The 10,233-nt window shown below is 32.6% G+C and overlaps 1 protein-coding gene and 1 non-coding gene across 2 annotated transcripts; one reads left to right on the top strand and one right to left on the bottom strand.

Annotated features, from left to right (window-relative positions):
• Positions 1-6,761: 6,761 nt before the first annotated feature.
• LOC133832619 (notchless protein homolog) lies at positions 6,762-7,394 on the top strand. Its single transcript, XM_062262936.1, has one exon. It carries the CDS (start codon positions 6,762-6,764, stop codon positions 7,392-7,394), a length of 633 nt encoding a protein of 210 aa, XP_062118920.1.
• A 2,231-nt stretch (positions 7,395-9,625) lies between these two features.
• On the bottom strand, positions 9,626-9,732 carry LOC133833232 (small nucleolar RNA R71). The gene has a single exon (XR_009892626.1). It is a non-coding gene; the product is annotated as a small nucleolar RNA R71 (small nucleolar RNA).
• Positions 9,733-10,233: the final 501 nt, after the last annotated feature.

Genomic DNA, 10,233 nt, shown 5'->3' with positions numbered 1-10,233 from the left:
AGGAGAAAGGAGAAATTGATGTTTTTGGAGAAAAATGGGCATTATGGTACTTTTGGGAAAGGGAGGAGAAAACCTAATATACACAAAAGAGGGTTTCAGCCGTAAAGAGGAATCGGCAGCCATTTTTGGAAAAGAAAACCAGAAAAAGAAAGGAGAAAAACTCAGAATATCAACAAGGAAGAAGGAGGACAAACAAAGAAAGCTCAAGCATCATTTTGGATTTATTCTTTCTTCTTTTCCTAAACTTTATTTTATTAATTTCTGAGTTGGATTCTAAATCTGAATATTATGGGCTGTTTTGATTGTGGATTAATGTTTATGAACTCAGCCATGAAATAATTTTTAGGTGGCTTGAATTGTTGATGAACCCTATGTTATAGTCTATAAATTTCTTGCACTTTATTTTAGTAAAATCTCCTATGTTCATTCAAGTGTGCTTATATTAATTTCTTATTGTTGTTTGGCCAGCAATGGCATATTATTTAATTATGTTTAATGCTAGAAAGATTAAATGTAATGTGAAGAACTTGGATGACAAAAGTCAGAATCTAGGTTAGGTTATGTTAGTAAGTAACATAGGGATATGTTATTTTCCTTGTGTAACTTTTGAGAATTAAACTTTGATTTGCATTCTTAAATCTGATTTTACATAGGAATATGTTTAATTAGGTAGAAGAATTAATTTCATAAAATTTGGGAAATTTTTATGAGTGTTTAAATGAATTCTTGTTAACCTGGGAGTTTTGCTAGAATATTGCTGCAGTAATTTGTCTGCAAGTTGTTCAGGATGAATAATATAGGGGAATTCAATAATTCAAGTCCATTTTGCAATCCATACATTTCTCTCAATTTTCTTGTTCAGTTCAGTTTTTAATTTCAGTATTTCCATTTTATTTTAATATTTTGCTTAGCCTATAAAAAACGCACTTGATTTTTAATTTCTTAAAATTGTTTAGTAATTGTTTTGCTTATTTTTTCTAATTTGCAATCCCTGTGGAGACGATTTACTTATCATTATATTACTTGTGTGATTACGTGCACTTGCGTATTTAAAATCAAATATTAAATTTATCACAACAAGTTTTTGGCGCCATTGCCGGGGATTGAAATTAGATTTCTTGTAAAATCAATTACTTGCAATTTATTTTTTCTTTGTTGAGCTGGCGTTGTGTGCTTGCTCTTGTGTTTTCTCAGGTGATTTACAATATGAACGAGCAAGAAGACATTGAACTAGCTCCTATTGACCCTGAGATTGAAAGAACAATTAGAAGAAGACTAAGGGAACAACGGGCTCAAAATCGCCTTAATATGGCTGAAGAGGTTGAAGGAGTTGAGGGTGCTAATAATGTCACTAACACAATTGCTATGGTTGATGATAGAGAGAAAGCCATAAGGGAGTATGCTGCCCCCATGTTTAATGAGCACAATCCCGGCATTGTTAGGCCTAAAATTCAAGCACCCTAATTTGAGTTAAAGCCCGTTATGTTCCAAATGTTGCAAACAGTGGGTCAATTTAGTGGGCTGCCTACTAAGGATCCTCACCTTCATCTTCGTTCATTTTTGGAGGTGAGCGATTCTTTCAAGCTACAAGGAATGAACTAACATGTGAAACTATTTTGATTTAATTTTTTTGTTGATGGCTGAATTATCAGGTTTGCTACAGCAAAACAGAAGCATTTTGATCAGGCAACTTTTGGGCACTTGGAACACGTGGCAGTCAATGAGTAAGCTGGACATTTTTTGCTGAGGTGGCAAGGGCAGAAAGAATTAGTCAACATTTTTGAAGAAAAAAACCAGAAAAAGAAAGGAGAAAAACTCAGAATATCAACAAGGAAGAAGGAGGACAAACAAAGAAAGCTCAAAAATCATTTTGGATTTATTCTCTCTTCTTTTCCTAACCTTTATTTTATTAATTTCTTAGTTGGATTCTAAATCTTAATATTATGGGATGTTTTGATTGTCGATTAATGTTTATGAACTCAGTCATGAACTAATTTTTAGGTGGCTTGAATTGTTGATGAACCATATGTTATAGTTTATAAATTTCTTGCACTTTATTTTAGTAAAATCTCCTTTGTTCATTCAAGTGTGCTTATATTAATTTATTGTTGTTGTTTGGCCAGCAATGGCAAGTTATTTAATTATGTTTAATCCTGGAAAGATTAAATGTAATGGGAAGAACTTGGATGACACAAGTCATAACCTAGGTTAGGTTAGGTTAGTAAGTAACATAGGGATATGTTATTTGCCTTGTGTAACTTTTGAGAATTAAACTTTGATTTGCATTCTTAAATCTTATTTTGCATAGGAATATGTTTAATTAGGTAGAAGAATTAATTTCATAAAATTTGGGAAAGTTTTATGAGTGTTTAAATGAATTTTTGTTAACCTGGGAGTTTTGCTAGAATATTGCTGCAGAAATCTGTTCGCAAGTTGTTCAGGATGAATAATATAAGGGAATTCAATAATTCAAGTCCATTTTGCAATCCATATATTTCTCTCAATTTTCTTGTTCAGTTCAGTTTTTAATTTCAGTATTTCCATTTTATTTTAATATTTTGCTTAGCCTATAAACAACCCACTTGATTTTTAATTTCTTAAAATTGTTTAGTAATTGTTTTGCTTATTTTTTCTAATTTGCAATCCTTGTGGAGACGATTTACTTATCATTATATTACTTGTGTGATTACGTGCACTTGCGTATTTAAAATCAAATATTAAATTTATCACAACAAGTTTTTGGCACCGTTGCCGGGGAGTCACTACTACAAAATTGACATGGGACGATGGTTTTAAACCGTCGTATGGACTCTCATACGTCGGTTCTAGTACCGTCGTCCCATGCAATGTCATGCCATGTAATGCATGAAACGACGGTTTAAATAAAAGCATCATCTGCTACCGTACATGAGACGATGGTTCCTATACAAACGTTGTCTCTTGTGGTACATGAGACAACAGTTTCTGTGCAAGCATCATCCACTGCAGTAAATGAGACGACAATTCCTACTCAAGCGTCATCTTTCTACAGTACATGAGATGACAATTTATGTACAAGCATCGTCCCCTGTAATACATAAGACAACAATTTTGTGGAGACCGACGTCCCATGTAGAATATGGGAATTTTTTCATTTCTTTATTTTCAACTACTATATTCATTCATAATTTCTTGTGTAATTACAACATGGTTCAGACAGAATCAATAGGCAAACAAAATAATCAATAGAACTCAGTATGTTCCATATTTAAAAATTAGAAGAACAAAATATACACTTGTAATAACTATGTAAGGATAACTAAAAACTACATTTAATATATTTTTTAATTATGATTTTAAAAGTTACTCTAGCTATGACTCATCCGCTCAAGAAGCCTGGCTGCTCATTGCATTCTTCCAAAAGGTTACGCATTTTTAAAGCTTCTTCCAAGTAATTGTCCTACAAAAATTTGGAAGCTTTCAGCCTCAAACTTGGCCTTAATTCAAAAGACAACATAAGATAACTTCAAATTCTAATGGTTACCTGATTCATGCCAATCTTCTGGAGAGCTTCTCCTCTTGTGAAAATTATAACATGGTTTTGGTTTTCTGGCTTTCCTTCTCCTATCTTGGCTGAACCCGATAATTTTATCCGATATATTTCCTTTAAACCGGTAACAAAACAATCAGTTGTATATCATAAGGCATAGAAGCACAATTATTGTTCTCAATATTTACCTGATCAAGATTATCAACAACTTTCACCAAAACTGAATAATAAACTTTATGTACTTTTCCTCCTTCATCTCTTTAACTTCATCAATATATGCCACCCTAAGAGAAGGATTACTGTACAAAGGAAAAAAAATTAAATTCTTGAATGAAATGAAGAAATGACATGTAACATTAATTAACAAACGGAGAACATACTTGACCATCAAGTTCAGGATGTCTGTTGAACGACGATCTCCACTTCGCTTCTGGTTGCCATAGTTTTGACAAGTAGCAATATATGTGAATTTCATGTCAGCAACTGCTTCTAATTGTGCATAAAGAGATCTTTGGCTTTTTTTATCGTCCTCTGATGGAACTGTTATGGCTTTGTAGCCTCCAAGTATCTCTGTTCACAAAACTCTAAATGGGACCTGAGATGTGGAAAAAGTTGGAAGTTATTTTTTGTCCTCCATGTCTTTGGAAGGCGGAAAAACTAAGAAGTTACCATCCCAACATATTTTTCATAAAGGAAGATGCATGATAGGGACAACAATACAGCATATGCCATTATCATCATCTCACCTCTGGAACGATTAATGCATTTCTAGCACCAGCAGCATTTTGAATAGCTATCTGAATATCATCATCATTTAGACCCTCACAAGGATCGACTTCCTGCAATTACTTATAGCCAAACTGCTTGTTAATACAGTAACACCTTATTTTTAATAATTTATCTTCGCACCATATAAATCAGTACCATAAACATAATAAGAGATGCTTTCATGGCAGGGGCCCATTAACTGAAGTAAAAGAAACAATGACTACCTTAATGAGATTGTGGTTCAAACTTATTAGTTCTAAAATTAAAATGTATGCAGCATATATAACAAGCAACATAAAAACAAAAGACAAAGTTGTTTTAAAGTTGAAGGTGTACCTCCAAGCTCTTTACAAAAATTGACTGAAATATATAATGGATCCTGGCTCCACCTGACAATTCTTTAGTTGATATTTCCTGACTACTTCCATCCACCATAGCATAAAAAATTGTTAAATGAATAAAACAGGATCAGAAATGACTAAAAGAGTCCAGTGAAAAATAGTCATGAACTAATAGAGACCACCAGATCATTAAGTTTTTCATTTAAAAAATAACATAAAAGATCGTACTTGGAGTCCAGTGCAAATTCTACAGATTACAAAAATGACTTAACAAAAAAAAACCTAAATTTTGAGCAAGATAACGGGATATTGAAATTCACCATCACAATATTTTGACAAAATGTTCAACAAAACTACTCCTTTTTCCACCTGGTTGATATACAGGACAAGGTAGCAAAATAAACTCAAATAAATAATTGTCACGGTAGTGAGACAAGCAAAGCGACGAGTTTTCAGGAGCAAACAAATAAATAATAATCAACAAATAGATGATGGACAAACTTTTACACGCATCTAAGAAAAAAAATTTGCCAATGTTTCTCAATTTGAAGTTCAAATGATAGTTTTCAGAATTTAGACATGTATAATTCCATATTACAATTGCATATTTAAAAGCAAGCATTATTCAAGATCCAAACAAATATGACATGCCAACCATATGCAGAAAGCCAGAAACACCTAGTCTTATCACCCAATAGCATAACAGAATATAATTCATATGATTACAGTACAACTTACATTAGCCTCTACAACATTTCCGTATGTCTGAAGTTCTTTAACAATAGCATTCATTTCTGAGTTCAGCTCAGACTTCAAACTTGGGAGAGCCATTCTAATATGTTGTTCCAAAATCTGGCATGTGAACATCATTGGCAACAATTAAAAAGAAAATAGGAGTAAGTGAATTGTACTGAGATGAGACACAAAAGCACGTATTAATGATGCATTTATAGGAATCAAGCAGTATTAATGATGCAAAGAAAGGAGTTAACCAACCTGATTCAGCTTCCTTGATAGTTGAGGAATGCCACAACAACCAGACAGACCACTATATACCTTTAATATGGAAGGCAAATGAAAATTGAACAAAATTTAAGAACCAAAGCAATCATAAGTTAGAATGTTCTTGATGGGCATGAATTTGTCGTATGCATTTGCTAACAAATGGCAATCAATGCCTAGTTTCAACAAATATACAACACAAAAATGCAACTGAAATGTATATTTTCTTTTCCTCCATAATAGTAATTAATATAAACTTGACAAGTCATAATTCAACAAATTAAATAAGTGGTAGCTCAGCTTTGATTCAAACAACTACTTGAGCAAAGTTGTTATCTGGTTTGCTTAATCTTGAAAAGATGCATGACTAAAGTAGAGATATTTTTAATATGATTCTTTCCTCTTCCACAAGCCAATTTTATCTGCAGTTACCAAATTTCAATTCCTTCCAAATAAAAATATAGAACTAAGTTTTGATGTCTCTGCCTAAAAATGTAAAGTTCTAAAATAACACTTCAATATTGAGAAGAAAACAAAATAGGAGCACATGTATTTAAATTCCCTTTTCAATATAAATGCTTCATTAATATTAAATGTGCAGCGCTAACTAGATCAAATCCCATATCACATACATGAAAGAATGACTACAAGATAAAAAAAATTAGTACAATGGTAATGAAAAAATCAATTGTACGTGTAAAAATAGTATCATTTTGTTTCTATTAACCTGGTTATAGCTATACAAGTCATCAGTATATGAAAATATAAGATTGCACACTGCAATCCATTTCACTAAGGCATTTTAACAAACAATTTATGTGCAACAGAAAAAACACAGAAAAAGAATATTATGAGCATCAAGATAACTACTCAAACACATTATGAAAGGGAATGCTACAAAAGGAGAAGAGCATAGAAGATTAAATATAGCAAATATACCTCCCATAATTGAGCATGTGCACCCATTACACCACCAATAAGGGTTGACGAGAGAGCATACCGTGTATGTATATCCATGGAATAGATCTGAGATCTGAAAACAGTCAGTACGTGTATGTATGTATATCCATGTATGTATATCCACGGAATAGAGAGCATACCGTGTATGCATACAGGGCGAGATGGAGATTGTGAACAACGTGATGTGCCTACTGACTGACCCAGAGGGGATTCCCTTGGGACCAGCCATGTACCTTCCTCAAAACTCTGGTCCTCAGCAGCTTCAACAGATCGTGAATCAGCTTCTTAATAATGAGGAGAAGTTACCATATGCATTTTATATATCTGATCAAGAGCTTCTTGTGCCGCTTGGAACGTATTTGGAGAAGCACAAAGTTTCCGTGGAGAAGGTACTCTCAATAGTCTATCAACCTCAAGCTATTTTTCGGATCCGCCCAGTTAATCGTTGCTCAGCAACAATTTCTGGTCATACAGAACCTGTACTTTCAGTCGCATTTAGTCCTGATGGTCTACACTTGGCAAGCGGTTCAGGTGATACTACTGTTCGCTTGTGGGATTTGAATACCCAGACTCCATTGCATACATGTACAGGACATCGGAACTGGGTTCTCTGCATTGCCTGGTCACCTGATGGTAAGTATCTAGTTAGTGGGAGCAAGGCTGGAGAACTTCAATGTTGGGATCCACAAACAGGAAAGCCAAATGGCTACCCGTTAAATGGACACAAAAAATGGACTACTGGTATCTCTTGGGAACCAGTTCACCTGAGTGCTAGTAAGCATAAATTTGTCTAAAATAATAAGCCAAAACCAAATATCTCACATTCTTTCTCAAGCTGAATATATATATCAAAATAAATAGGGTTCTAGATTTGTAGCTTTAAAAAGAGTTAATATATGCAATTCTGGCTCCACAAGATTTAGTGACAGTAATATATACTAAAGAAGAAAAGGAAACAAAAGAAAGAACTTACAAGAAGAAGAAGAAAGTTGTTCTTGACATTGGTGAGCACCTCCAGCGACATTTCAGTCCAATTTCCATAGGGGTTTTGCTTATCTTGAGCTCACAAACCCAACCATTCCCTTGAATTCTTGTTTCGAAGACGGTGGAGGCCAGAAAAATCCTCCAAACTCACATCGGCGACAGAACTTCGGGGGGCCAGTTGCGAAGGATGCCGACGAGTGGGGAGGCAAGCTTCACGAGTTGGGGGTTTTGGGGGCCAAGGAAGCTTGTGGTGGGGTGCGTGTCATTGGGTGGTTGCTGGAGATGGCTCATTTGGTCTGGCCGACTGAGATGCGAGAGAAGAAAAGAAAGAGTGGTGGTATCGGGCTGGGAAGAAGAGGAGAGAGAAGGGCTAATACAATTTTAGGATTCTAGTATTATAATTTTTAACTCCTTTTTCTTATTCAATTAAATAAAATCTGATATTTAATATATTAATTCATTTATTTATCAATTATTTTATTAGTTACTCTATTTTGTTAATTTAGCACTTAATTACTAGAGTATTTTTTTTAAGTTAAACAAATATTTATCTAAATTTGCCACAAAAAATATTTATCTAAATCATTTTTAAATCCCAAAAAATAATTAGATGACATTTTAAACCAATTTATCATAATTAGTTAATAAAATAATATTTTTATTGAAATTTAAACATTTTATATCATAAATGATATAATAATTGAGCAATCATTTTTTTATTTTAAATCTCACAATTTAAAATGTAAAATATTCAAATCATAATAAATTCTATTTAAAAAAAAAATTAAAAAAGTTCTTATTATTTATTTCTCAATAAATAATATGAATTAAAAAAAATAAAACTCTTTAAATTCTAATTATTTTTTATTTTTAAATTTTAATATCATTTATTAATTATTCCAAAAAATAATGCACAACTTGGGACATAAAAATCTATTTATCATCCCAATATATAATTAAATCAAAAGTGATTTAATTTACATAACTTTCCCAATTAAATTATTTTTTCAATAAAATATTATTTTTTTCCGTAAAATTCTTAATGTAGAATTTGTGGGATGTTACAATTTTGCACCCCTATTATAAAAAATAATTTTACATATCACAACTCTAAAAATTCTCTTAAAACTTATAATATAATGATAGAATTTATTATGACTAAATATATTTTTAATCACAATAAATTACATTTTGTGTTACTAATACTTTTCGTCATAGATTTTTTTAGTAATAACATAATGTTGATGAAGTTTTTTTAGTTACAATGTTTATATTTTTTAGTCGCAAAATGTATTGTGACTAAAAATAATTTGTTTTTGTGATGATAAATATTTCAAATATTTTAATTTATATAAATTTTCAATTAAAATAAAAAATAATTTTACTTATACTATTATCACTAACAATTCCTAAATATTATATATGCGTTTTGGTGACCTACCTTATGACAAATTGGACATAAAAATATAATAACCAATTGAATTTGCAATTAATATTATAAATTATTAAAAAATAGAAAATTATTTGAATAATTTATTTATATAACTAATAGCTATTCTATGTTTCAAATTATTAATTTAACATTTTTATGAATATATTTATTTAATATATTAAATTATATTAACAAAATACAAATTTATGCATACTTGATTAAAAAACATTGTATTTGGATGAGACGACAGTTTTCGTAGAAATGTTGTCTCATGTTAAAAGTAGACATGTTATGACAGTCTCACTAAAACTATTGTCTCATGCAAGTTTTAATTTGCATGACACAACAGTTCAAGAGATAATGTCATGTCATGTCTATTTTTGACACAAGACGACTGTTCTATGAAAACTGTTGTCTCTCGTGTGTTGCCTAAGTATAGTTTTCTAGTAGTGAGTGACTGACGAGGTCCTGAGGTTGAAATTGTTCCCTTTCTCTTTGAGGGATCGAGCTAGAGCTTGGCTCAACACCCTACCTCCCGACTTGGTGACTACATGGAATGAGTTGGCTGAAAAATTCTTGATGAAGTACTTCCCTCCTACCAAAAATGCCAAGTTTCGCAATGAAATTATGTCATTTCAGCAGCTGGAAGATGAATCATTCTATGAAGCTTGGGATAAATTCAAGGAGTTATTGAGAAAGTGCCCACACCATGGGTTCCCGCATTGTATACAAATGGAAACTTTCTACAATGGGTTAAATTCTACCACTCATATGGTGTTAGATGCTTCAACTAATGGGGTTTCTCTCTCTAAGTCCTATAATGAAGCCTATGAGATTTTGGAGAGGATAGCTAGCAACAATTATCAATGGTCCAATGTTAGAGCCTCAACAAGTCGAAAAGTGGCTGGTATACTTGAAGTGGATGCATTGACAGCTTTGACCGCTCAAGTTTCTTCAATGACTAACCTTCTCAAGAACATGCGTTTGGGGGGAATGGTACAACCAACTGCTATGGGACAAGTTGCCGATGTATCTTGTGTTTATTGTGGAGATAGGCATGCATTTGAGAGTTGTCCTTTGAATCCTGCTTCAGTTTGTTATGTGGGGAATCAAAATGCCAACCGAAATAACCCATATTCGAACTCTTACAATCCGGGGTGGAGGCAGCATCCAAACTTCTCATGGGGAGGTCAAGGAGCTAGTTCAAGCGGAGCACC

The sequence above is a fragment of the Humulus lupulus genome, chromosome 4, assembly GCF_963169125.1.
Source record: "Humulus lupulus chromosome 4, drHumLupu1.1, whole genome shotgun sequence".
NCBI classification, from domain to species: Eukaryota; Viridiplantae; Streptophyta; class Magnoliopsida; order Rosales; family Cannabaceae; genus Humulus; species Humulus lupulus.
This window is presented reverse-complemented; position numbering and strand designations above follow the sequence as displayed.

Excerpts from the sequence above, each read along its gene's own strand:
- LOC133832619 (XM_062262936.1), top strand. The coding sequence starts at position 6,762 with ATGGAGATTGTGAACAACGTGATGTGCCTACTGACTGACCCAGAGGGG.